At 42.1% G+C, this 27874-nt stretch overlaps 3 protein-coding genes across 5 annotated transcripts in view; 2 read left to right on the forward strand and 1 right to left on the reverse strand.

Moving 5' to 3' along the window:
* LOC103613100 (poly [ADP-ribose] polymerase 12) overlaps window positions 1–8854 on the forward strand; it is a gene marked incomplete at its 5' end in the record, with an annotated part of 22567 nt that extends 13713 nt beyond the window's left edge. The window contains 3 exons of the mRNA XM_017730531.1: window positions 4183–4313; window positions 6133–6284; window positions 6861–8854. Of these exons, the coding sequence (XP_017586020.1) occupies window positions 4183–4313; window positions 6133–6284; window positions 6861–7297 (720 nt within the window). The remainder of the gene's footprint in view (window positions 1–4182; window positions 4314–6132; window positions 6285–6860) is intronic.
* A 973-nt stretch (window positions 8855–9827) lies between these two features.
* On the reverse strand, window positions 9828–25426 carry TTC38 (tetratricopeptide repeat domain 38). Of its 3 annotated transcripts, XM_017730547.1 has the most exons (14): window positions 25402–25426; window positions 24760–24837; window positions 24169–24250; window positions 23640–23811; window positions 22521–22694; window positions 21593–21668; window positions 20380–20499; window positions 17460–17519; window positions 16472–16510; window positions 15618–15699; window positions 14557–14722; window positions 12430–12589; window positions 12069–12142; window positions 9828–11618 (listed from the first exon to the last, which is right to left on the reverse strand). In XM_017730547.1, the coding sequence occupies exons 4-14, from the start codon at window positions 23807–23809 to the stop codon at window positions 11525–11527; spliced, it is 1215 nt and encodes a 404-aa protein (XP_017586036.1). In that variant the 5' UTR covers window positions 23810–23811; window positions 24169–24250; window positions 24760–24837; window positions 25402–25426; the 3' UTR covers window positions 9828–11524. The 3 variants fall into 3 exon arrangements, with proteins under 3 accessions (XP_017586036.1, XP_017586037.1, XP_017586038.1); XM_017730548.1 differs by lacking the exon at window positions 23640–23811; XM_017730549.1 differs by lacking the exons at window positions 24169–24250; window positions 24760–24837; window positions 25402–25426 and having other exon boundaries at window positions 23571–23658.
* Window positions 25427–26624: 1198 nt separating this feature from the next.
* The window catches only part of PKDREJ (polycystin (PKD) family receptor for egg jelly), a 7930-nt gene continuing 6680 nt past the window's right edge, over window positions 26625–27874 (forward strand). The window contains exon 1 of the mRNA XM_017730532.1: window positions 26625–26726. Within this exon, the coding sequence (XP_017586021.1) occupies window positions 26625–26726 (102 nt within the window). The remainder of the gene's footprint in view (window positions 26727–27874) is intronic.

Genomic DNA, 27874 nt, shown 5'->3' on the forward strand with positions numbered 1-27874 from the left:
GTCACACAACCCCCCGGCCAGCCGATCCCAGTGTCCAGCCAGACCCTCAGGAAGAGCAGGCTGGAATGGCAGGGACAAGCACAAATCCTGGGTGGCAGATGAGATGTATCCAAACGGGGAGCCCCCTGGAGGTCTGGGCAAGGCAGGGTGAGCAGGGCTACAACGTAGCAAAGGCTCAAAGCAACGGCAGGGCAGGGCGGCCACAGCCCGGCTCCTAGGGGGGCAGGGAAGGCGGGCTTGGGATCCCGGGGCTTCTCCAGTAGTGAGGAAAAGCAGCCGAAGAAGCAGACTCCCTCTCTCTCGAGCACAGAGACTGACTGCCCACACACCCAGGTGAAACAAAAAGAACAGCCAGGTCCTTTTTTTTTTTCTTAAGTACTCGGCCATTTGTTCCCCTAGCAACATGTATATAGGGAAAAATTCCTTCAACAGAAAAAAAAAAAACTAGGAGAACTCTTAAAACCCTAACAAATAATGATGAGAGTGTGTGGGAATCTGGCAGGCAGCCCATTTGAAGATTTGCCTGTGATATTTGGAGCTTAGTGGAAGTAACAAAGGAATATGCTCTTCCCTTGGCTTATCAGCATCTTAAGCATAAAATTTTCTAAAGAATGCCAGAAAGACAGGTAGCTCTTTTTAGGTGTCTTGAGCTGTATGTACTTAACTGCTTCCCATACTTGCTCTGAAAACTTGTCTGAATTTTAATTGAGTCCATTTGTTGGGGTGTTCCTGGAGTCACTGGGGTGAATGTGGGAGGCTTTGGAATGCACTGCTCAGGTCCATAATACCTTCTGGTTGTACATGTGGGGATGTGTGACTAGAAGGATCACCTTGTTCCCCAGAGCTCAGTTTGCTTGCTGAGTTGGCACCCAAGAAAACATCTCTTAACTTTTGAGTACCTTTCACAGGAAAGGAAAAGTGACAGTGCCCACGATACCTGTTGGCACTAAAAGGGAAAGCCTGGGCTAGATTAAATCTTTCTGTGAGACCCTAAGCTTGTTTTTTTGCAGTAGGTAATACTGGGAGTGGCTGGGATTCTGCATTCTTGTGGTGACCATTGTAAGAGCTGACAGCTACAACTCGATGAACTGCCTTCTCTTCAGACATTGACAAATAATCCTGGCAAAATCTGCTGTGCTGGAAGTGATCCATTTTAAAAAGGAACCTGTGAGATAGGCAGAAAGTCATCTTGGCTTATAATGAGCAGCTGTGTTTTGGTAACATTGCTTATTTTTCAAGCATTGCAGTATCTTAATCTGTAAGTCATTGAGAGTAGTTCTGTAGAAAGAGATGTATAAAATGCACAATGGAAATTGGTAACACTGATTGGAAAGTTGGGGTGAATTTCTCTGTCTTCGTTTAACAAAGTGGAATTGTTAAATGTTTTAAAGGAAAAAAAAAGATTGATTATGTCCTGAAACTTCATGCTGGGTTTAAAATTGTTTCTTTAATGTACAACTGAAAAAAGTGTGCAGTGGATGTGTGGCTTCCTGTCAGAGGATTAGTCTTTGTGTGGCTGATGTGTTGCTGAATCCTGGCCACACGCAGGCCAAGGATTGCTGCACGTACCAGGCACAGGATGCAATGTGAAGAGTGTCTGTATTTTATAGACATCAGTTGTGGTGGGGTCACTGTCACCAGCACCACCTCTGCTCCTTCCAAAACCCCAGTGAAGCAGAGCTCAAGGTGTGAGTCACAGAGTACCGCCCCTGTGCAGTCATACACTGGTGGGAATTGCTGTTGGGGCAGTGATTCCTTCTCTGCCTTGGGAACTCTGCTCCTTGATAACAGGGTAGCAAACGCGCACAATCAGTGGGATTTTCCTTTTCAGGCCCAAAGGTGAAAAATGCTGAACTATGCAGTATCAGCCTTCAACAGCAATGTGATGCTGTGGTCCTTTATTAGCACCGGAAGCATCCTTGGGGGAAATAAGGACAACCCCACAAAGTTTTCATGGAAAGGAGAACAGGCTTTGTTGTTTGGAGGCCATCATATGATAAAATAATGGAAGTACCTTTCTTACAGGATTAGGCCTTGTGTCACATGGCTGACCCTCTGTTTTACCTAGAAAGGCTACAGTTCCTCAGGAAGAGATCATGGCATCACAGAATATGCTGAGTTGGACGGGACCCATCAGGATCATCAAATCCAACTCCTGTCCCTGCCCAGGACACCCCAAGAATCACACCGTGTGCCTGAAAGATGCAGCATAGCAATAGCACATTTGTAGTTTAAGCAGGAATTGTTCACATATAAATAAATTTGCAGCTGAACACTGCAGGTGAGACATCTGAAGGACAGGGCCATCCAAAGGAACATGGACAAACTCAAGAAGTGGCCCATGGGAATCCCATGAGGTTTAACAAGACCAAGTGCTGGTGCTGCACCTGGGTCAGGACAACCCCTGGGGATCTGTCCAGGCTGGGGATGAACAGATGGAGCAGCCCTGGGAGAAGAACCTGCGAGTGCTGGTGGTGAGAGCTGGACATGCCCTGCCCCTGAACCTGCCTTGTGCTGAGCTGATTATTTACAAGGGCCTGGAGTGACAGGACAAGGGGGAATGGCTTCACACTGACAGAGAGCAGGTTTAGATTGGATATCAGGAGGAAATTCTTCCCTGTGAGGCTGGGGAGGCCCTGGCACAGGTTGCCCAGAGAAGCTGTGGCTGCCCCATCCCTGGAAGTGTCCAAGGCCAGGGTGGACAGGGCTTGGAGCAACCTGGTCCAGTGGAAGGTGTCCCTGCCCATGGTAGGGGGTTGAGACAGGATGAGTTTTAAGTTCCCTTCCAACCCAAACCATTCTGTGATTCAAAATAAAAGATGTTGCACTGAAATACAGTGACATGATTTTCATCCTGTAGGTGATGGTGAGCAGCTTGGGCTGTGGTGCCACAGACTGTGCAGACAATCAGTACTTGCACATCCTGATTGTTTTATGTGTTGTGCTGTAAAGCTTTGGAAAATGCTCCTGTATTGAGACATGGGAAATTTCACTCAACATTTTAAAGGCTTTTAAATAAATTCAAAGAAATAGTTCTTTCTTGTGCAGCTGACTTTATTCTTAATCTTTAGAATACTTTCCTGTGACTGATCTCTTCATTAGTAAGTACTTAAACGTAGCTGTGAAACACAAGTTTTATCCTATTTTCTCTCTAAGCCTTCTAATACAGGGAGCTTTTGCCTGGTAGGGTAAGATACTGGTTTCCTGTTACCTTTTAGGATGGCCACAGCTTTCCTCCTTAAAACACTTTGGGATGTTGGGATCTCACTTTGTCATCTTGAGTCCCCACGTGGCTTAAGTTGTGGTAAAGTGGAAGTATTACCAGGTGACATCAGCCTGCCAGCATCATACTTTTGCAGTTTATGGAGATAAATGTTAATACTAGAAGATTCTGGAGGAAAGACACAGGTTACTTTAGAGAAAAATGGAAAATTTACGCATGACATAAGCAAGCAGAAGAGTTCAAGGAATGTTTTAATTATGTTTTGCATTAAATTCTCTTTGGGAAAATGTGCATTTCTTGATGGATTTTTAAACACAAAACATACGGATAAATAAATAAAAGGATAATGGCTAAATAGACTTTGTTTCCTTTGGGAAAGGAGGTATGTGTTTAAGCAGGTATTCAGTGTACATTTGTTTAGAAATGTAGGGTTTTTTTCTGAAGTGTCTATTTTAAGCGAAGCTTTCTAAGTTCTAACTTTGAAAAGTTAAGGCACTACAATGCCAGGAGGGTGTTTGTGTTTCGTCTCTTTCATCTTTAGTAGCTGAAGCTCCCATACATGTCTGGTTACAAATGATGCTAACATCTAACATCTTTTGTTCCTGATTAGCTTTAGATATAAAACTGACACTATCTGGAATAACCTGTCAAGGTTTCTTCCTGCAGTTTCTGTTTCATTAAAATTTAAAGTTGCAGGTGTCAGCTCTTGGAGATGATACTCTAACTGATGCTTTCAGCATCCTTCCTGAAGAGAGGTGAGGTGTCCTTTTAAAAAGCAGGAGGGACATACTGATTTACTTATTATTTATTCACATAGTCATGATCTAAAGCAATAAATTACCCTTCTAAGCATAGTTTGGGGACCCTTCTGAAAGTGTATCTGCTGGAAATTAGGCTTCTGCATGTTCTGAGCTCACTGCAGCCTCATGTCTTCTTTTGCTTTGGTTTGTATTTTATAGGCAGTGGTGATGAGTAATGTGACCTCTGAATACAACCGAATAAAGCAGCTGTTTCATCAGACTATGGAAAACTACAGCATCCTTAAAATACAGAGGATTCAGAATCCATCCCTCTGGAAGGTCTTTCAGTGGTTAGTATTTTCTTCCCCATCCTTATGAGGAGGGAGCCTCCAAGAACAGGTTGTCCTGTATGTGCTTTCTAGGAAGGAAAGGAGGTTGCCACCTGTGCTTTAACATGACTGGTATTTCCTTATTAGCAGTTTCGGGAGTGAAGTTGGTGTGTGAGGCCTCCCACAGAACGCTGTGCTCCTATGGGAGCATGGCTCCTTGGAAGAGGGGGGAAAGGAGCATGGAGAGAGAGATATGCATGATGCAAAACTGGGATGAGGATACCCACAGAGATGTGGAACAGTGACTGTCTCGGGATGGAGCAATGACTGCCTGCTGCACGCATGCTCTGTCTGTTACAAATATTCATCCATTAGAGTATATGAAATGCTAAAAAGGGTTAAGGCTTGGGCCTTTTTGTTCCAGTCAGATTTATTTAAGGTACTTTGGCTGAACAAAGTCAGTGTTCACTGAGAAAGAATCCTTGTGTTTTAACTTAATGATCTCTGAGTTCCAGAGCTCCTTTCTGGTTTACAGCATCTGTATCAGTGATGCTGATTTCCATGTACTTAGGCCAAGCTGGATACCAGCAGATTTGAGCTGGGGCTCAACCATCTTCATGTTAGTTTGATGTAAGATTAAGCTGCTGCTTAGAACAGTTGTCTAGTTTAAAACAAGAGTAAGTATTCGAGGAATGGTCATGGAGTAGAAAAATACTGCTCAAATAAGTGCTTTCACCTGCAAAATGATGGAACCCAGAAAGTTATCAGCTACTGATTTCATAAAACCTTTTAATCTAGCAAAACATAAGAGACTTCAAAACGTGTAATAGTGCATACTTTTTATCCTCCTCCAATGAGGTAATTAAGCTAAGCAAGCAGAGTTTAACATCGCCAAGTCCAGAGGATGATGGAGTAGTCTGGGTTGGAAGGGACCTTAAAGCTCATCCAATCTGCCATGGGCGGGGACATCTTCCACTATCCCAGGTTGCTCCAAGCCCCGCCCAAACTGACCTGGAACACTTGCAGGGATGGGGCAGCCACAGCTTCTCTGGGCATCTTGTGCCAGGGCCTCCCTACCCTCACAGGAAGTTCTCAATGAACAAGTTTCAGTCCATTACTCTTAACTTTACTAATTTACAAGTTGGAAGGATTCTCCCCTCTGCCTGGCTCTGCTTAATTTGTAGCTGATGACTTTCTGAAGAATATTACTGTCTTGTCCACTTCAGCAGCTTCTGAAAACCTGAAAGGTGTCTGGATACTGTGGAATAATGATGGGAAATACAAGTTGAACCTTTTATTGTGATTTCTCTTTTGACCCTGTTCAGTCTGTCTCTGGCCTCAACCAGCGAGGTGTGCAGTGGGGAAAGCAGGCTGGGTTTGTGTCCTGGCCCCATCTCCTCAGCAGCACTGACCTCTCTCAGGGGCAGGACCTGGGGCTGTGGCACGGAGCACAAGCTGCCTCCAGCTTTGAGCTACTGTGGAAGCACAGAGCCTCTGTGGTTAATGCTGCCTCCACTCCACTGAGAGCTTGGGTGGGAAGGGACAAGAGACCTTAAAGCACATCCAGTAGGACCCTACAGAGGAGCAAAAGGTTGGTACAGTGGCGACTGGAATAGTGTTACATTCCCTGAGTAAAGCCAGAATGATCTAGAATTGCTGAGCAGTGGTATCAGTAGAGTGCTCATCTCGTTCATCATGCTGCTAGTATGTCTTGTCTTCTGAGAGGAGAGAGCAGGCTGGAAACCTCATCCAGCTGACATTTACATGAACATTTACATAGTATGATTTGTTTAAAAAACCTCTTTTTCCCTTTTCTTCCATGGCTCACATTTTTTGTCAGGCAAAAGGAGAAGATGAAAAAGGAAAATGAAGGAAAGGAAGTCCAGGAAAAACTCCTGTTCCATGGAACTGACGTCATGTCCATGAAAACGATCTGCACTCAGAACTTTGACTGGAGAATTTGTGGAAACAATGGAACTAACTATGGGAAAGGTATGTAGAAAGTGAGATGGCTGCTCAGACTCCCCTGATAGTGAAGCAATCAAAGTTCTGAAGTCTTTAACTATAGAAGGTGGAAAAAACCCCCAGAATTGGTATTACGATCCTTCTGAGGAAGGCCAGGATTTGCTTTGGGTTGAGGGTAAGTCTTCTCACAAGATGTCAAGAGCATTAGTGGAGGGGTTTGCTGTAGGTAGCATTTTCTGATGTCTGAGGTCATTAATTTAACTTGCAAGAGAAATTACTTTGTATGGCAGGGAGCAGAGGGGTGTGCATGCCCTCAGTGTGATCATGGAAGGTCCTCGTGTTTTCTTGTCTGTCCCTCTCATCATAACACACAGACCTGTAGTGTGCTTATTGGTATAGCTTTTAAAAAATTAATCCTAAAATAGCAAATTCTGATTGGAAATTACAGTGCAATCCCCTCTCTTGCAAAGGTTTCAGTGATATTCTGAGTAAGGGAAGTCCTGCAAATTGGGTCAGATACCTCCTGAAAACCCAGAGGATGCTCAGATTATGCTGTCACTGTATAGATTCTCCCCACAACCATGTTCTCATCTTGTTTTCTAGGAAGTTACTTTGCTAGAGATGCTTCCTATTCCCATGCCTACTGTCAGGCTACGCAGCAGGGATACTTCATGTTCGTGGCTCGAGTTCTGGTTGGAGACTACGTTAAAGGCAACACCACCTATGTCCGTCCCCCAAGGAAGTCTGCTGACAGGCTGTGGTTTTATGACAGCTGTGTGGATGATGAGTCAAATCCTTCTGTTTTTGTGGTCTTTGAAAAACACCAGATTTACCCTGAGTACTTAATAGAGTATAAAGCAGAGGTAATAAGCACTTGTAAAGAGGAGGGAACAAGAGTGTGTAAAGAGGAGGGAACAAGACCATATAAAGCAGAGGGACTAAGAGTGCGTAAAGAGGAGGGAACAAGTCCATATAGAGCAGAGGGACTAAGAGTGTGTAAAGAGGAGGGAATAAGTCCATATAGAAAGCGGCGGGACTAAGAGTGTGTAAAGAGGAGGGAACAAGACCGTATAAAGCAGAGGGAATAAGAGTGTATAAAGCAGAGGGAATAAGTGAGTGTAAAGAGGAGAGAAGAAAATGTGTTATATCTTAGAGGAACGTGGCAGTTTGTGTCCCTCATCTTGTTTTCCGTAGTGCAGGTGTTCTCCTACTTGGTGACTTCTTTTTAATACAGTTCTTTAGAATGTTAATCCAAACAATTTTTGCATTGAGGAGGGCTGGCAAGGCACATGCTACATTTGTTGTGACTGCCTTATCTTCTTCTCTTCCTCTCTTAAATGAAGCATAGACATTTTGATGACCATAGCAGGAAAATCAGAATTGTGGGATGGGAAATTGAATGTTATAACTGCTGTGGGTTAATAATTGTAAATGCATCATCTAAAAAAATAGAGAGGATTTCTCTTTGCAAACAGTTAAAAGAAAAATTAACAGTGCAGTAGTTTTTAAGGAAGCTTTCAGGTTTTTAGTAGCCAGTGCAGAATTCATCTGTTCTTGATCTTCTCATCTAACATTATTATAAACAGTTCAGTGTAGGTAATAATGACTTGAGTTTGTTTTCAAAGCACTTCTTGTTAATGCTGGTACAAGTTTCAAGTTAAAATGGTAAACAAAAATAGAAAAAGCGTATTTTAAATCCATGTTGTTAATTCTCGAGAATTTTCATCTGTACAATGGCAGATGGATCAGAAAGCTGTTGGATCAGGTTCTTTGTGGAAAGTTGCAGTAACTTGCTGTAACATATACAAAAGCAGAGCTCATCTGAAACTGTAAAAGCCACAATGTGTGAGCAGATGCCAAAATTTGGTAGTTTGGCTGCAGCTAATGGCCATAAGGACACAAAGGCTGTGTCCCAACGAGCCAGGCTTTCCAGTGGATGTGGCCACGTAGCACCATAGGACAGGAGAAACCTCTAAGGAGCATAAAAACGTTCTGTCCTGTTTGTGTGCATTAATTTTCGCTTTTCCAGACGTAGAACGGAACTGAAAGAGACCAGTTAGGTTCTCTCGAGGCCAGTGGTAGAACTGCTGTCCTAAGGCACCGTCTGCATGTTCTGCTGCCCACTTGCGTGGGGCAGTGTGCTGACAAGTGAGGATCCTCTTGTGTTTTCTGGGTGATCCTGGGTCAGAAACCAGTGTAGTTTCTACTAGCTGTTAGCAGGGAGTCTGTAATTGGATCGAAGTGAAGGCCCTCTGTACAAAATGCCATATTCAGGCACTTCAGCTGTTCAGAGGGAAACTGGTGGTGAGGATAGAGGAGCAGTAATTTTTACCTTCAGATAGGCTCACAGAAACACCAATATCTTCTAAGGTTTTTGCATCTGTGATGCAAATCTGTCAACCACTCAAAAGATTTCAAGTTCTTCCCAAGAGGAAGGGAAAAGAGAAATCCAGAAAAGCTTATTAAAATGACTTAGAACTAAATGAAAACGTGCAGGTAAGGTTTTAACACTTTTAAGATCTCTCGTTTGCCTGTAGAGTTCCTGAATTACTGAGCTTGCTGTATTTGCAAATAAAACTTGTTTTCAGACACTTTCAGCATGCAGTTTGTCTTTACATAAACATGGCAAGACCAAATAGACTGAGTGAGCCAGCCCCTGCCTGTGCTCCCTGTCTTCCTTCAGTGTTTCTAAACCAGGGAACTGCACATACGTGGCCTGCCATTGTAGGGTAGGTGCTCAGCTAAGTACTAAGGGGAGAATAGCATGATTCAGGGAGAATATTTCTGTAAATTAACTTCCTAACTAGGATATGTTTTATATTAAAGTAGTGGGGTAGTTTGGTTAGATTTCATGTAATTAAACAGCTGCTGTGAGCAGTTACTGAAGTCCTAAGAAAAGGTGAAAGAATTAAGTGAAGTAGTGGCAGAACTGCTGGTTTTAATATCTTGAAGTAGTGAGATACTGAGACATTCTAAGGATGTACTTCCTTATTATGCAGATGAGTAACTTTTAAAGAATCTGAATCAGGCAGCTGTAGAACCCCCACTCCTGCGAGACCTGTATGGAAAGGGGGGCAGTGAGATGCTGACAGCTTAGGATCAGTCCAAATCACCACACATAGAGTAAGGACACAGCACTACAGGAACTGCAGAGCTGTTCCATGGTCCAGCCCAGCCCGTGGTGGGAATGCAGCTCTCCAGTGCACAGGACTTTGGCTTTTCCATTGGAGGGGTGCACTGGGGGTGAGAGCTGCGCTCTGGATAGCTGAGCTGAAGGGGGAGGAGAGCTGGAAAATGCATACTCTGAATGCAGGAGGATGGAAAAGAAACAACAGTTCTCCCACCTGTTGGTACCTCAGCCTCTTAACTGGCACCAAGGAAAACCCCTGGGAGGCCGTGCCATGCTTGGGCTGTGACCCCTTGCCCTGCTTGAGCACAGATACTGCTGCTCTCCACTGCTGGATGCTTCGGCCACAGTAAGGGAAACAAAGTGGGTGCACACTGTTACAGGTCTGTGAAATTAGGCTGAATAACATTTAAAAGCTTCACACATGCAAAGAAGTCATATACTTGCTTGCTCAACAGAGATTATCTTTGAATTTATTAAGGCAAAGCAGACAAAACTCTGTCATGTTCTATCAAAAGTAGAGCTGTCATTGATTACATAAATGACACCCTGCATAGCCAGCCAGAGCTTTCTCAGGATTTTGTTCCCTTATACAATTTGTTACATTCCTTGAGTAAAAAGTTACCTGTCTAAAGTCATTGCTTGAAGTGCACTTACTAAAAATAATAGCAAAAATCCAGTGTAACTTGTCCCAGGTGAGTCACCCCCCACCATGGCTGAAGAGACAAGCAGTGATGAAGAACAGCACGCTCATAAATCAGAAGACTCAAAGGCAAGGAATGCAATCCCTTACCTCGTTTCATTATTTTTGCTTTAAAAACAAGTTATTTCTGCCTCAGGGGAGGACTGGGTAAAGCAAAATGTTAGCAAAGCACTTCCACCTCTTGTTCCACGATGCAGGAACTCCAGGGGCAGTGCAGGGCCAGCTATGGAAGTACTTTCTTAGGTCAAAAGGAAACTGTAGGACAAGGCTGCTGTGGGACAAGGGGAAGAGCCTGAGTTGGACAGGAAGGAGGGGCAGGCCTGTGGGGCCAGCAGAGCTTGCAGATGTAGAAGCAAAGTCAGAGCTTGGGCAGTTGCAGAGTGTGGGATTTCTATTCCAGAAGAAGAGGAGGCATGAGTTCAGTTTCGGTCTGAAATACGATCTTCCCCATCATTAGGCAATTCTAGAATACTACTGCAAGACAATGTGTTAGCTCTGGGATGCTCCCCTGAGGCCCGTGGCTCTTGCAACACCAAAGTTTATCCCATCACGTGTGCTGGGACAGAGCTGTCTCCATCCCCCTGAGCCCTCTTTCCATGGCAGAAGCTCCCACCTGGTCTTCAACTCTCTGAAGTGTGTGCTTCAACACTGGTTTAAACCCCACTTCATGCAGGGACTCTAGAGTGAGGTGGTAGTAAGGCCTGTCTATCCAAAAGCTCAGGGAAGCACAGACTCAGTCCAGTGTACCCTTCAGAGATGGTACTGTTCAACTGAAATCCGGGCTTTTCCCTTTTTTCTGGAAGATTTAAAAGTGCTGAGGGAGTACCCATGTTAGAATAGTCTTTATTCTTGTCTGGTTCTATTCACTCAGTAATTCCAGAAAGCTCTGCTGTGCTATATTGAAAGGAAAAATTTAACATTTTATGAGAGTGAGTTTAAAAATGTATACCTGGAAAGAGATCCTGAATGCACACAGATCTGTGACTCCTGCCTGAATGGGCTGGAAGCTTGATAAGGAATTCAGTTCATGCCTGTATTGGCATGAAAAGCTTTATTTAAAAGCTCCCTTTGAATTACCTGAGCAGTTTACATCACATGTAGGCCAAGTAACAAATTGGGCCAAAGAAGGACTGAAATCCAGGCACTGTTACTGCACTGTGTATAATCAGGGTCAGAGGGAGTGTTCAGGAAAACATACCAGAGAAGCAATGCCTTCAGAAAGCTGTGCATTAGCAGCAGGTTTTCTTCTTTCCTTCTGGAATCAGCTAAGACACAACCTCCTGAAATGCAACAGCTCTGTCTTTTTTTTAAGGAAATTATTCTCAGATCTTTTAACCCCGAATATCTCCCCAAATTCATTCACAGCACCCCTGCACTCCCTGCACCCAGACTTTGTGGAAAGCTCCTGGCTCTTCCAGCTGAAGCTGGAGGAAAGCCCTATGCCATGGAATGCACGGCTGCTGCCTTCCTGATCAGTCGCTCAGTCATTGGTGACTTAGGTCTCATCACATCTCGTTCATTCAGGAGGCACCTGAGAAAGGAGAAGTAGGAGGGTGAGGAGTGGGTGATAAACACGGACTGCTTCTGCCGAACAGGCTGTGCTGACGCAAGCCCACGTGGCAGAGCACACCTCTGACTTCCCAGCAAAGCAGATGTCAGCTGTGGCACTGACTGGAGCTGCAGCAGTTCACAGAAGCTTAGCAGTCCATAACACACAGAGATCAAAAGGCTGTATTTGAAGACAGAACCATTTGAAAATCAACTACCCTTGAACATATACAGATCATCCATCCAGGCTGCAAGAATGTACTTTTGGAATTGGAAACTGTTGTACTTTTTATCCTGGTTAAATGTTGCTACATTTAACACAAATGCTTGCATGTAGTTTTAGCCTTAAATTTATTGGTTTGAATATACTCATTACTTCTTACTTTTAGCAACAGTGCTACTTCCACAAATATTTATCAGGGGAAATACTCACCTTGCAAGGTTTCGTTTGGCCTTTGATTTAGAATTTAAAGCAGCATGAATTAATAACAGGCTGAAAACATCTCTCTGAAAAAAAAAGTCAGCAAAATACAAACTAATAAGCAATTTATAATATATTGATGGCTACAATGTCTTGGTTACCAAACTATTAAATTCACAGAAAGGAAACATATCAACATTAAAAATAAATAGCTAACCCTGCTTGTAAGTGTTTGCAAACAGGATCCAGTCACAAGCACAGTTCAACCTTCCACTGTCTAAGAGTGAAATGCTGTTGATGAGGTAAATGCTTAATGGCGGCTACTGAAAGGGGATTAAGTCACATCAAAAAGTCTTTTCTGGATCTCCTTTACCTGAGCATCACTGCCTCCCATTTGGACTAGGTCATAACGGATTGGGTACAGCAGGTCTACAGCTTTGTCACAATTCCCATTTTCAAACTCTACAAAAGCCTGGCACAGTGGCAGCCCCAAACAAGGAGCCAGGGAAAGCTGGTGGTCTTCATGAGGTGCTCTGTAGAGTGAAAAAGTGGTTAACTTCCATAAGCCAAAGCATAAACAGCCATACTTCAATGCCAATCTGCCACTGCCTGCAGACAGGTTTTTATTTTTTTTACTGTACAAAGCCTGATGTTTCAGGTAATTGACTTAGGTCGTATCTTTAGGTGTGGTTATGCTACTTTCACCTTTTTGTTACTCATTCAGCAATCAGTTTTCGTTCTCCTGAATATGCTCACAAAAGGCACAAGCCCAACCCCTCCTACCTCTGCAACAAACAGTTTGGGCTAGGACAGTAAGAAAACTGCAGTTTCTCTTCTGCTGACCCTACCAGAACATCCTACTGCTAGTCCTTTGTCTGGCCACACGCAGCCATCAGTCCTTGCACACAGCTCAGTCACGACTTTGCAAGCCAGCTCCTTCTCAAGTCAGTGATAAAAAACTTCTGTTTCTTTCACTGGGCCAACCTTCATTTTCCAGTAGGCAACACTGCCCTATGTGTTTATCATTCCTTAAACAAACTGTGGCATCCTAGAAAGATAAAATTGCACAACAGATGTTCATTTTAAGCAGCTTGAGACAGCCAGTGATGAAAATGATGGAACAATTCCTCATTTACACGTTTTGTCCAGCATTTCCATGAAAAGGAGCCTGTGACACCAACCACCAGAGAGCGCCACCTGACAAATTCCCATCAACTTTCCATGGCAAAGGCCAGGGAAAAAAACCGGTGCAAAGCTAGATGGGACTGATGTTTGTGCCCAGGTTGTATCACTGCTTTCTTAACACATACAAAGCGCCTCTGGGCTATAATTTATATACTACATATTTGTGATCGATGTAAATTAATCCAATCATTAATATAACCCCTACAGCTCACAGCCTGCTTTCTCAAATAATGAAATTAGGCTTCGTAATATTTCAAACTACAGCTAAAAATGTACACATGTATTATTAAGGCTGAAAGTAGGTGAAAGGAAGCACGGGGTGAAAGAATACGTAGCATATATGAACACATGTTCATTAAAGCTTCTGTGGTGTGCAGTTTTCTATACTTTATATATACGGACATACTTCTATAAATAATAGAATAAATAATAAAAGATATTTGCCATTTTCCACTTTAGTTAAATCAGGCATACTTAGGTTTGCTTTGAATGTTATTTGTTTTGATAAGTATTCTTAAAAATTACAGTATTCCTAGAAACTACATATAGTCAGGAACAAATAGTGACAGTTGCAGGTTCTTCTTCCTTCTTTTTAAAGGCAAAGGAAGGAACAGCTGCTTAAAGAGAGGGAAAAAAGGGTGCAGTGGGGGGAAGAAATTGCATTTAAAGCATCTATATATAAACCCCTTCAAAAAATTCAAGGCAACTTACAGTCATTTAATACCTAAGGGAACACAAAACCCTCATTGTTTGGATGTAGTACTTAAATATTCAACTTTTTCAAATAACTTAATTTGAAAGTGAAATATTCTAGATTATTACTTTAGTAGTACTTGAAACTTAATTTCCTGCAGATGGACTTAACAACACATCAAAGAGTAGATATTAGAATATCACTACCAACTAATGTTTTGTTATTAAAGAACCTTTTAAACCAGAGCAGAAAAGATCCACCACAGACAGCTGACATTATCTTGTAGAATGTTCTTATTAATACACTTTACTCCTTGTCTGTAACATAGCTTAGTGTGACCCCACTAAAAGGAAACAGACAGCAACTGCTCAGGTGGTGTCCATGACCTCAAACACAAAGGACTTCCGCTCAACAAGATGAGAAACTCCTCTAGACATTACCTCAAAAAATAAATAATGATATGGATCTCCTAACCGGACGTTGCCCTGCTTAAACCAGCATGTCCCAGGGACATGCTAAGGCAGGAAGGAGTGTGTTGGAGCTTCAGCAAGCCAGAGACATCACCGCCCTGAAGTCCAGAGGGCTATTTACTGAACCCAATGCAGGAATTCCTTTGCTTACCTGGCAAGTTCCTGCAGAGTTGTTAAAAGCTCCTCAGTAGTTTTGTGGTCTTTGGCTCCAAGGGAAGACATCAAGAAATGCACATCATTGAAGAGAAGAATGTGATCTTTGGTGTGCTTCTTTGTAACCCCAAGAAGATCTTTCCACCTGTCCCCAAGCTTTACACCTAAGAGTAAAAATACTTGTCTCAATAACACTGCCACATGCAAAAGTATGACTTTGCAATGTACTTTTCAGTCACCCAGCATAAAAAGCGTTCCTACTGAACTCAAGAGAACATTTCCTGATACGGCAAAATTTATGCAGCAATAATGCCCAGCTGCAGCCTGCCTTATGTAGGCCAAGAGCTTCTTGACTGTCAGGAGTTTAAAGGCAATATTTCAGTCTGCACTGTGTGAGCTTCTGGCTTTATTATGAGATTGCTCATAATGTCTTGGAGGTGCTGCTCACCATGAACCATCTGTAGCAATCACAAGACAGAGTGAGAAGATGGATTTAATAAAAACCCCAGTGCATCATCAGTGTTTTAGCAGAACAGTGTGAAAATACCATCTGCCCATCATGTCCCCTGCCATGAACCCCAGTGTATAAACACTGACTTAAAAAGGGGAAATGCCACTGAGTTAGGAAAGTACAAAAAGCCAGAAGTTAATATGCCCACACTAACTATTTCAATCAAGATCAAAACAGAAAGAAAAGGATCTAACTGGAAATTTACATCCAGAAAATGCTATGGGTTTTTAGAGGCTTATGCACTTGATTGCTCAGCCTCAGACCTCCTGGGGCAATAGAAGTGAATTTGTCAGAGAAGATGTATGTGACCTATGCTAGCTTGAGCTGACTGCTATGCCACACTGGCATGGAAAATGGAAGCTCTTGGGAAGAATAAAGCTTATGGACATTATTAGGAACTTTACATTGATGCTTTTCTCAAGTTTCTTCTGAAACACTGATCGAGCTTGCTGTGTAATTACACTGAAATACTTCCCCAACATGAATGGCAGGAGAAGGGAAAAAGAAAATTACACTTTAAAAAAAAAAATGGCCAGAGGATATCCTACCTTCCAGATGAAGCCTGTACAGCATCGAACTGTTATCAACTATATCCAGGATGCTTCCACTTGCCAGGCACGGGGGAGCAATCTGTAATCACAAGTACTCACAGGCTGGCCAAGTGATGTGCTAGTGGAAACTTCCTCAGATTATCAAACTTACTTTCACAGTACTAAATTATTTTATCCTTCTATTAATTCAAAATTACCTGCTTTGTAACAGTCCTAATTGCATCTTTATTGAATACAGGAATTTGCAATGACAGAAACTTATATGGCTTTACATGTGTTGTTTTTATCAGTAAATATGGAGAGTCACCATGTTATTTTATTTTTTCCAAAATTGTGCCATAAATACTACTTCACTTGGTCAAGGTTAGCAGATAGAAATCTGCCCAGCAGCTTTCTTAATGCTCGCAGTATTTTTACAATCCTTACAAAGATGTGCTATGTTATCTAATTTGGTAGTGCTTAGTTACAAAGGTTGTTTCAAAATCCAGACAGTTGACTTTGTACCTAACATGCAAAACCAGTTCTTTGTAAAAGTGACTTGAATTCATAGAAAAACTAATTTACATCCTTTTAAAAGGCATGAATAAGAAACATGGACAGAATGGAAATCAGTACCACTGTAGCTCTTTCAAGCACTCAAACTATGTCACGCTCATGTAACACTCACGTCCTTGGGGCATTTTCCCCAGAACTGCTGAGAAGTTGTTTCCCTAAAAGACTGTAATAACAGATGCAAATAATGTTTATACGTAGGTCACACACTGTGATACGTTTCAATCTCACACAGAAGGAAGAAAGCACACATTGTGATCCTGCATGATCTCAGTAAAGAAAAAGAGGCCCCTACTCACATGCTTGTCATAAATTGTCAAAGCAGCTTCATATTCCCCCTGGGAAAGCAAAGGAGGACTGTGTGGTTAATGTGCAGACACAGCAACCAGCAGTGACTGGCAGCAACCAGAGACAAACACACCAACAGATGTCCTAAGAGCTCTTCAGGACTGCCTGATCAAAACAAACCAAGTCAAAGAAACATGAGGTATTGCCTCTCATTCTAATGTTTCTTTCAGGGGTTTTTGCAAAAATTAGTGCATCCCATGGCATATGTAAAGAGATGGGAAAAAAACAGTTTTAAGTAGCCTTCAAAAAAGTTGTGCAGATAGGAAGTGGCAAAATAAATAAACTATTGGACTCCTGTTGAGAATTATGTTCCTTCTATGTTACTCTGCTTTCTGGCCAAAGGATGCTGCCTTCTCAAAAATGCCACATTTATCTCCCTATTAAGCTGAACCCCACGAGTGCTAAGCATTAAATCCAAGGAAATTCTGACAGGCTGGGCAAAATTTCAATCATTTTTAAAGGCTTTCAATAGTAAGAATTAGTAACAATAATTAATAGCATTGGCAACACAATTTAGAGTTTACGGCCTCTTTTTTTATAGTCAGCAAATTTTTGGGCCAGAAAATTAGTACTGAATTTGGTAAGAATTTTGTTAATTTTTGTCTCAAAATTAGAGATCTAAGCTCATCTTGCTATCAAATAACTGTGCTAAATGTAATTAGTGAGACTATTGGATCTTCAAACATGCAATAATCTCACAGCAATATTTCAGCATTCTAACAAAGATACTAAAACTTTTGACCAATGCAATTAAAATTCTCAAAGTAACTGTAATAAAGGACTATGCCACTTTGTAAATGTAGCATCATGATATTTTATAAAAACATCCCTCTAAATAGCTGACACCCTCCTCCCCCTAGTAAATGTTAGGTCTGCCTTTTAAAGAGCTTTAGATGACCTATCTGGATCATAAAGCACATGTATGAAAATATCTCATACCTTTTCAATGTAGTATAAAGCCCAGTGCCAGTAATTATGGCAAGCAAGCATATCACTGTTCTGGAGAGAAAAGAAAAAAAGAAAAAAAGAAATTTATTACAAAATAACTTCCCTTTTCAAGTTATCTAGTCAGATTTCTGTTTCCTCCTTCATCAAAACTGAGTACTTCGGGAGACACAAAAGAGACAAGAAATTTAAATCAGCTGCCAGGGTACCTTCCCATTTGGTACCTTTGTCCTTGCAGCTATTCAGGGAAACACCTCAAACCCAAGGTTTCCCCCACATCATTTTCCAGACAAGAGTTTCACTTGGATGCCGCAGAATTCACCTTTCTGCAGCACCTTTTTTAATTTTTTTTTTTTAACCCACATCTATAACAAGAGTAAGTTTTGTCTCATCTAAAATTTAAGCATCTTGTCTGAAGTAACCTGGCCAGATAGTGGAGAGAAGAAGATATGGAGGCCTTATGAAGGCCATTCATCCCAGCCATCTAGAACCTACCTCAGACAAAGAGGAATCATATTTTAAACAAGTTTTACTACAGGCTCCAGAACCTGCACTAGATGCCAAACACACTGGCAGCTCATCAGGTGAAATGAATTTTTGCTGGACTGCACCAGCTTCTCACTGTCCTTTCCAGCTGGCACTACAACTTCAAAACCTCTTCCCTAGCCTGCAGTTCTAGGCAATTGCAGTTCATTTTTGTGAATGCATTAAAAATAGACAAACAGAATCACAGTTCCATAATCCTTTGGTGAAAACTAAAATACCAGAATGGTTCACCCCTCTCCTCCCATTCTCTCCCAGTTCTGTAGCTAAACTTAATGTTCTCACAAGTGGAAAAATCTTTTTTATTGTCATACTGACAACTGTAACACCCACTTTCAAGAAGCACAAAGGTAAAGGTTCCAAATAAATGTCAGGGCCTTACAGTGCTAAGATAAACATTCTGGTAATCTTTGCTTGTTTAATATTAAATCACAAACCAAACCTGAGCAACAGAAGCAGTTAAGTGTTTGGCATAAACACTGATAATATCAAGTTGAATATCATACTGCCATTCTAAATGTCATACAAACAAGATCATGGAATTACCTGACTAAATAAAGCAAAACCTTTTCACTGCTGCTAAATTTGAGGTCTGAAAAAGATTAAACTGCTAGAGAGAAGTGGACTTGCATTTGACTTTATTTGGATAAAGAGTATGAATCACAGAGATATGCAACTATTTTAAGAAGCAAGAGTTAAAGAAAAAATTGATCCAAAAGTCACTGACTGGGGTTTTAAGGTATCACCAAACTGTCAATCCTCTACATCACTGTTTCAATAAAACTAACAGAAGACAAAATGCTTTCTGGGACATGGCAGGTGTGAACTTTAAGCAAGAGTTTTCTGTCTGCACTTCCAAGCCCAGTATCTGAATGCTTAACTTAAAAAATAAAACAAGCACAATAACAGCCTTTCTAGTCTCACTATCCAGTCTGTTCTTATCGGTAACAGGTGAGGTGGTGTAGGAACCCAGAGTGCCGAGAATATTTCTCTGCCTGTTTCTAAGGGTTTTTACACCCCTGGACACCACTGTTTTAGCTTTAAACCTTGGAAAAAATTACCAACAGTTAGACAACAGCTAGAAAATACAGTGGTGTGAATTAGGTGATAGACGACTATGTAAGATTGTCACAGGGTGAAAAATTTACAGGTTTTAGGCTTCTCTTTATAGTAAATAGATAAGAGTAAAAAATATCAAAATGGAGGATTGTTGTTGTTCTCTAGACCTTCTTCTCCTTCTTCTACTACTCCATGTTCTGCAGTAAAAGTAGTTTGGAATGATTGGATAGAAAATTCCGCAGTTCCTAGTCGTGTTACTGAATAATTGGTAAGAAAGTAAAAATAATGTACGTTTTTAGTAACTATTGGTTAAAATGTCTTTAAAAGGCTGTGTAAATCTTGATAATTAGTCTCTCTCGCTCTCACTCCTACTTTGCCTCCTTCCATGCTGTACCTGGGTCACGCTAGTGGCTCAGTTCCTCTGATAAGACTTAATAAACAACTATCTGGAAGCATTGAAACTACAGAAGACGTCTCGCTTTATCTTTTAAACTCCTTGCAAGGACTTTCAGCAAATTCTCTCCCATCAGGAGAGATTCGATTTATGGCACAATAAAGTGTCAAGGTGGAATAGCCAGCTCAGCTCAGAAGGCTCTAGAATAGATTCTTGTGGGTTCTAGCAAATGGAAGCCTCACAGCCCTTTGCTCTAAATACAGCAGACTTAATCACTGGGAAAAGGCTGTCAAACAACAAAATGAAGCTTCATTTACAGCAAAGGACCACAGGACAGGCTAATCAACCTGTTCAGTACTCTGAAAGATGGTTTCAAACATGTTGGATATATAAGGTAACTGATACACTAGAAGGTAATTAGTATACTAGGAAAGAGATAAGAGCATAATTTCTATTTTCTTTACAGTTCTTCTTAAAATTCCTCCCCCATCCAGAAGCAAACAAGTAGTTTAGTGTTTTGAAACATTTGATTTGACTCTGTCATTTTCCACCTCATCTTAGGTCCCATGATGAGATTTAGCCAGGTCCTTCAACTGACTGTCACTGCTTGCCTCTGCCTAAATAAAAAGCTTGCGGAAGAATCAGTGGTCACTTTACTTTTATAACCACACAATAAATCACAAATAGGGACAGTCATGTCTCTCATAACATGCCACTTCTTCCTGCCTTTTGCTTAAAAGGCTGCATGGAGAGTAGCAGCACCTCAAGGGAGGATTTCCTCTAATATGCAAACTCTTCATCGCTTGTAACAGGTCTGCAGATACAAAGGAATCGCACGCAGAGGAGTCAAGAACTCGGCTGCAGGAATTAAAGACAACCTAAAAGGAGCTTTTTCAGAGATGCCACAAAAATGTTTACCTTCCAGTTCTTTTCCGTTTCCTTCATGAATTCTAAGCCTTTCTCCACCTCTGCTTTCATTTCATTTACATGAGCTATAGTGTGGACAGACCATGCATCTGTCTGATTTATAGCCAAAGCCTATGAGTGACAAACAGGAAAATATGATGAGCCTTACAAACTTGCAAATACAGACATTTATCACTGCTTATCTAGAAACAAGAGGCTACTTTTTACTTGCTGCATGTTCAGTACGTCCTTGTACCACTCCAACTAACCACAGCCCAGAAGTCTGACTTGGACAGAAAAGGAAGAGAATGTTTCTTGGCTGACTTCACTTCCCACCTTCTGCTGCAGGGACATGAACACCTGCAAAACACTTTAAAAGGCAGGCTTTGATGATGACTGTGAAATGACATCTATTTCACAGACATGCATCAATGAAAGAGCTGCATGCACAGGCGCAATATATTCCATCATACAGTGCCTTGCAGATAACTATTTCTTTTCCAAAATATGGCCAGCTCTGAGTATACAGCCAATTCTTTTTCCTTGGTCCAACAACTCCCACTAGGTTTTTGGCATTTTGCAAAGTTAGTCATAAACCTAGTAAGGTTAAGTTTTAGGGTTTAGTGTCTATTGTCACTTTCAGCAATTTGATGTAACAAAAGTTTTGTCAATCCCCATTGGGGATTAATTGTGTCTGAGACTTCTGAAGACAGGGATAATCCTGAGGACTGCAGAAAGTCAAGTATAATTACTATCTTCATAGAAAGGAAACAGGCTGGCTAATATTGATCCCCAGGAACATTGTACAGTTAATTGTTCAATAATCCAGGAACAAGCATCTAGGAAAAAAAGGGAGCAGGAAGCCAAACAAGATGGATTGTCAAGAGCAGACTATGTCAAAACAATCCAACATTCTTTAATAGGCATAAACAGCCAATTATATACATGTGGGAAGCAGCAGATGGGCTGATATATGGATTTTATAGGGGTGTTCTGACCCCATCTGACAGGGCATGCTCATAAGCAAGCGAGGGAAATACAGTCCAGGTGAAACTGCCTTGGTGAGGCAGCGATGTGAGACCAATTAGCAACAAGTCTCACAAAGCTCTGTGAGCCATTTCCATGTTGAGCTTTATCTTTTTGCTACTTTGACTAACAAATGGCAGAAACCATCACCCTGTCTGAGAATTCTCAAACCTTTTAGCACCAACAGAAGGCAGTTTACCTCACGGGCAACCTTCTCAGCACGGTCAAAAAGGTTTGTTTCCACGAGTCCAAAAGAGTAGTAGCCCTTCACATAACTAACAAAAGGGGGAAAAACAGCACATCATCCATTTATAACTAGGCTTAATCCAGGACTGAAAAAACATACTAGAAATAGCACTTAACTCAAAAAAGCCTCGCAGTGCAATTTACAACAAGGGTTCAAGCTTGCAGGATACAGAACTACTGAGCTAATTCTCAGAGGAAATGAGTGACCCAGAGACACCAGCATGGGAAACAGTGACAAGATGCACATCAGAATGGACATTTCCATCTCTGGATGAGATGGAATCACCAGCTACACAGAACCAGCTGCTGATCTCTGTAACAGCTGTAAGATGCAGAATTAAAAGGCTGGAAGCGAGACACTGCTGTTACCAAAGTTATCTGAGCATCTCAAAGGAACCTTCTACATTTTTCCCAGTGCTCATGAAACCACAGGAGGGTACTTTCCCATGAAAGTACCTTTAAAACTGGTTGTAAATCATCCCCATTAAGCCATAAAGGCCCAACATAAAGGAAAATTAGGGGTGTTATGTGCACCTGACTTATTTAATGGATCAAGATGAATAGCATTTTTTTTGAAGAAATGAAGAAATTTGGCCACTGCCCTGGGTGAGGACATGATTTTATCCTGTGTGTTACACACCATGTGGTATATTTGACAGCAGCGAGACACAGCTCACTTAAGAAAAATCTCTCAACAACAGTGTCAAGAGGGATACTGGACACACATTCTATCTTTGGTCAAGTTTGATTAACTTCTACACTCTTGATTTTTGTCTACATGTCTGTTTCCAAAAGATCCTGAACTTTTAAGTCTGAACTTAAAAACCACATAGTACATGCACCCCAAGTAAAGAGCAATTTCCAAATGAAGCATGACCCACCTGCTCAGTGGAACATCACGTGTCCAGAAAGGATAAACACGAGCAACAGAATCTCGCATCTGACGTTGATATCCCAGGTAGAAGTAAGTGTCATGGGAAAACTTGAGGGCTAGCAGGTCAGTCGGGTGGCTCTGCAGAATCTGCTCCCATAGATCACAAGCTTTTGGAAGTTGGCTAGAAATAAAAAATTATTTCCATCGCTGAAAGAAGGCACATATGCCTGCCCCTACGGTTAGTCCTGAACTCAAACTATGCTGAATAATACAAAGTTCAGCATCAAATTACTTATTTTTTCCCTTGAAGAAATTTTTTAGTCTTTTCTAAGCTAATAATGACATTATCTTTATTTGGCACCTTCTGAGAAATCGTATGAAAGAAATGGTCTTGGATTACATCAAATCACTGTAACACACAAGGAAAATGAAACAAGCTTAAACCATAATTCTAAAAATTTTTCTACAGGGCTGAATAGTTCCTACAGGGACCCACCATAATTAACAGAACTTTGTACGTGCAAAGACGCTTTCCCTCTCCTTTCGTGGGACTCAAACCCAGTGGCAGGGCTTCAGTAGCTTCCTCATTGCCTTTGCTGAGATGTGAGGCAAATCCATGCTCACCCATTTGTTTGATAATGAATGACAAATAATGAAAGTGAATCATTAGCCCATACATTCTGCAGTTCATATTGATTTATCATATGGAATGAAGCAATGAGCCTCTATAGCACTTATGACACCCTTATCTCCCTGTTTTACAGGGGAAATAGGTTTTGACATAGCGAGACAAGAGCGAGAAGTCTAGAACTTTCCTTCTGTGCATCTGAGTCTGGACCCTACTTAATTTCCTAGTTCTAAACCACACTGATGGATCTGCGGCAGATTTAAAACACGGAGTGCTTAATGCTAGGAAGTGGTGGCAATAGAGCGCTTTACCTCCTCCAGTTCTGCTCACCCGCTAGACATGGCACTTAAGAGTGCAGTGAGAAATTTGGGGACCTTCTGCGATAACTTTTGCTAGCTGTCACTAACATCACAAACCACTACTTCCAACCTTCACTTCTGCCTGCAGTAGACAAAGGGAACTCTTCTCAGTCCCTCGAGCAGGGTGACAGGGACGCACCCCCTGGCAAACACGTCCAACGCTGACACATGAAGCTTCTCCCGCTCCGTCAGTGGCCGTGACTTGGAAAGTGCCACCATGGCTCTCACGGCGCAGTCCAGCTCCTTGTCGAGTCTCACGGTTCTTCCAGTGCCAATCAGCTCCAAGCCATTGGCAATGACATGTCCCATTGCTGCAGGAAACAGCACAGCACCAGCTGAGCTCACAGCAGCACCTTCAGCTCCACAAAACACCAGAGGAGCTGAGTATTTTCAACAAAACTGACTTGTGGACACAAGGGTCCAGGAAGTCTTCCAAGCCTAAAGTTCTCAGAAGGTTTTCATGACAGCTACTTAAATATTATGTGAAATGAAAAGAAAAAACATAAAAACAACATGCAAAAGCATTCTGACTGCTCTGGATTTTGAGGAATTTTTACAGAATTCTATAAATTATCACCTTGCCCTTGCATAAACAAAGTCAGTTAAAAACCAAGACAACAGGCATTAACCCAGCACTTTCCATGCTCAGAATCAAAGATTGTACTCACTAAAGTTCGGATCTGCTGCTTTTAGCTTGGAGAGACATCCCTCAATACCTCCAAGGCTCTCATTATTGGTCCAAGTTGCATACTGTAAGAGAGACAGAGTGAGAGAGGGTCAAAAAATCCTCTGTGATGCTGGACTTCTTTTTGTTCTCACATTTAAAATTCAAAAGCAAGGCAAATTACTAAAAGACAAATGGTGCACTAACGGGCAGAGAAATATTCTCTGCATTCTAGGTTCCCACACATTCAGGTAGGTTTAGTGTAGTAGAAAACCAGAAAAACTGGGGTTTAATATAGTTCAGCCACAAGAAGAACCAATTTCCCTGGATTTCTATGTGGTTTATGTCAACTGGCTGATTTGCTGGTATCAAGTGGAATGAGAACACCACTGGCTAAGGTTTTCACCACAGCTGCAGCATCTGGCACAGCCCTCTGCTAAAAGGGTTTCCTGCTGCCAGCTAAAGGCTGAACTCCTGTGGCAACCTGATTTTGAGGCTCTCCCAGCTGGTAAGAAATTTAAATATCAACTACAGTAAAGAGTGTTTCATGCACGAGTCCCTTCAAATCACATTTTCTTATGCTTTTCGGTCATACCTGCGTCAGCACAGCATCGAAGAGCTTACAGGCTTCATTGCTGGTCGTGGACAGGACAAGTCCAGCATCCTGCCAGGCCTGCACAACAAACAAACACAAACGTGCTCCTTTTACACCCTCATCTTCCAGGCTACACTGACAGCAAACTGATGCTGTTCTGATATTTTCAACATTTTTGAAAAGAAAAGATGGAAGGACAGTGTGAGGCAGAAACAAACCTTTTGTTCAGCTGTAGTTACATCTAAGACTCAATTAGTTGGAGCTAGTACTGAGACTAAAGAACCCAACAATTACAAGTGTAACAGAAGATCTTGATGGGCTGCCCATCTCATAATGACAGCGCCATTCTGAGTTCATTACAGCTGTTGGCGAGTTCCTCTGCTACAGGCACACCTTGTGTGAAGTAGAGACATGGTAAAATAAAACCCTGTTTTCCTACAATCTATAATCTTCTATAAACAATAATGTTCTTCTGAATCAACTTGCCAACAGCCAGGCAGAGTAAATCCACTAAGTCTCTGGAGTTAACCAACTGAAAATTTGGATCACAGATTTAAACACAAGCCTGACAAAAATAAGAACATGGGCAACAGGTAAAGCTAAAAAGCAAAACAGAATTGGGCTGCCATAGTTTCTACTAACCTAACATGACTGAGGCACAACATCTCCCGGCTGGCTGCTGGAAAATGAGCAGAGTTCATTTGAGAAGCTGCCCCAATCACTTCAGCATTACTTTAATGAAGTACATAGAACACAGAGGATAGACATATATTATAAAAACAGACCTGGGGCAAGCTAATTCAGACTTCTAATGGGGGCTTAGTCCTTCCTGATGCTGCAAGAATTCAGCTCCTCTCATTTTACATTTTAATGCATTTCCTAGCTATAATCATCTGTCAAAATTTTTAAGTAACCAGGCAAAGACAACTTTGTTAATATATCCTAAAGCTTTCCCACTGTGATTGGATTAAAGGCTCACATTCCAACAGCTAAAGCAATTGAGTCTTCAAATCACATGCCTGAAAGACTAGACCTGAATCTAAAATTACAGATTTTCTTTACAATTCATACTATATCCATGATACCGAAATTGGCTGGAATAACCTTCCTAACACAATTTGAAGCATTAGAAAGCAGGCATTCTTTATCTGCACAGGACACACTCTCCTCGTTCTGTGGGTGTGGTGAGATTTTGCAACAAGGTCTTTATCCATCATAATCATACATATTCATTAAAACATGCTTCCTATCTAATACACTGAACTAATTCCTAGAGCGAATTTGCATGCATCTGCCTCCTGCTGGAAGTTCTTTTATGGTCCTGGAGAGTCCTAAAAAGGGGTCTATTCACTGAATGAATTCACAGAATGCTTCGATATTAAAGGTGCCTTTCCTTGAACTTTTGCTTTGGGCATGTGCTGTTGTTTCTGTATTACATAACTTGCCAAAAAACCCACTGCATTCCTTCTTATCTGTTTCTCCACTGGTTCCAGCCCTGTTTATCATCCTGTGTCCATACCTTTAAATCCCTTCATCTTTTTTTGCCAGTTAGTCTTTAAGCTCTATTCTGCAACCTTGGAGGAGCTGAAAATTTTTATTCTCTATGTCATTTATCATCCAGAAAATGAATAAAGAGAAAAGTCAAACAGGTAGCAAGGTTAGGCTTGCTACTTAGAGGCTATCTTCCATGGTGCCCTGCAAAGTAGGCCAGGAGCCAGCCTCTGCATCAATCATCAAACACAGGTTTCATTTGGAGCAGGTCTCTGCATCACTGCCCGTTTTACTGTTTTACACAACAGCTTGAGGTGCTTGTCAAGCAGAAAATTATGTCCCTCTCTGAAGGGACCTGATGCTGATTCACAAGAATGGAAAAGTCTCTGTGTGAGCACCAAAACAAACCAGCAGAACAAGGGTTAGTGGAAAACGGGCCTGCATCCATCCCTAAGGACACTACTGATCTAGCTGAGGTATGTGCTATTTCCAACCACTCTGGAAAGCCTCTGTCCTGCTATGGCTACAGCCCACCTGACTCACTCCTCACTGGAAAACTCCCACTCTGGCAGCAGGAGAATGGCAGCAAGGCTGTGTCACATCAGGGATGCCACTACTCTGGCACTACTCTGTGCCACTACTAGCACATCAGGACAATGGGCTACAGGGAAGAACCACCCCACAGCAGCTGCTGGCTCCTAAGAGACACAAAACATGTGCTCCAAAACTCATCTGTCATTGCCAACTGAGAACTAAAGAACTACTGGGACCAAGAAAAGGCAGCATCCCCTGTTCCCTGGGACATATATAAGGGGTGCTGCCCAGACTACTTGGGACACTCAGGTCCTGAGGCTTCTTTCTAGTCAGGTATCAGACTGTGACTGAAGAAGTCCAGGAGGGAGTGTGAGTGGGCAAAAATCAGCCTTGAGAGTCTGTAAGGCAACTATCAGTTCCCCTTCCCACAGAGGCTTCTTGGGTTCTCTTACACTGATCTCCCACAACCCTCTCCCTAACTCCAAGAGAGAGTCTTCTCTGTGATGCCTCTTGTATTAGAGAGTCATGGCCTTTGCTCTTCTCACTGCTTCTTGGTGAAACCAAAGCCTTGCCCTTTCCCCTGCTCTAAGATTAGAGTTCAGTCATGAGATCCAGTGACTGTTTACTTGTATTTTTTCTATGCTAGAATCTTAGCTGGCTCTGAGAATTGTGCTCTCTGTGGGCTGCAGCTGGCAGCTGTATTCCTTGCGTGACAGATCCCCAGAGCTCTGTCAATCATGCATGTGTCACACGCAATCTTCAAGACTTTGTTTTAACCTGCCGCTGCCTAATTAACCAAAACACAACCATAAAAGGAATTTATCAGAACGAGGGCATGAAAATGATTAATCAGTAAGCATTATCGCACCCTTTGACCCGAGGCTGATTTAGAGTTAATCGAAGGCCTGACCCACTTCTGAGGCCCACGGAAAGGGCAGGTGGGTGCCGTGGGACGCCTGCGCTGGGAACAAGACCCAGAGATGCTCAGACATGGGTCTGCTTCCCCAGCAGAAGGGATGGGTGCAGAGACCTTTCCCCACTTCCAGATCCCAACAGCAGCTCCCCTCCTCTGAAAAACTGAGTGTATGAG

Source organism: Corvus brachyrhynchos, unplaced genomic scaffold (genome assembly GCF_000691975.1).
Source record: "Corvus brachyrhynchos isolate BGI_N302 unplaced genomic scaffold, ASM69197v1 scaffold523, whole genome shotgun sequence".
NCBI lineage: Eukaryota > Metazoa > Chordata > Aves > Passeriformes > Corvidae > Corvus > Corvus brachyrhynchos.

Bases quoted from the DNA above. Each gene is read 5' to 3' on its own strand.
- TTC38 (XM_017730547.1), bottom strand. From the start codon at position 23,809: ATGGGACATGTCATTGCCAATGGCTTGGAGCTGATTGGCACTGGAAGA. The intron at 20,500-21,592 runs GTAAACTGCCTT...TGTCACTCATAG, and splicing joins CTGAGAAGGTTGCCCGTGAG to GCTTTGGCTATAAATCAGAC. The intron at 17,520-20,379 runs GTAAACATTTTT...TTTTCTCTCCAG, and splicing joins AAACGGAAAAGAACTGGAAG to AACAGTGATATGCTTGCTTG.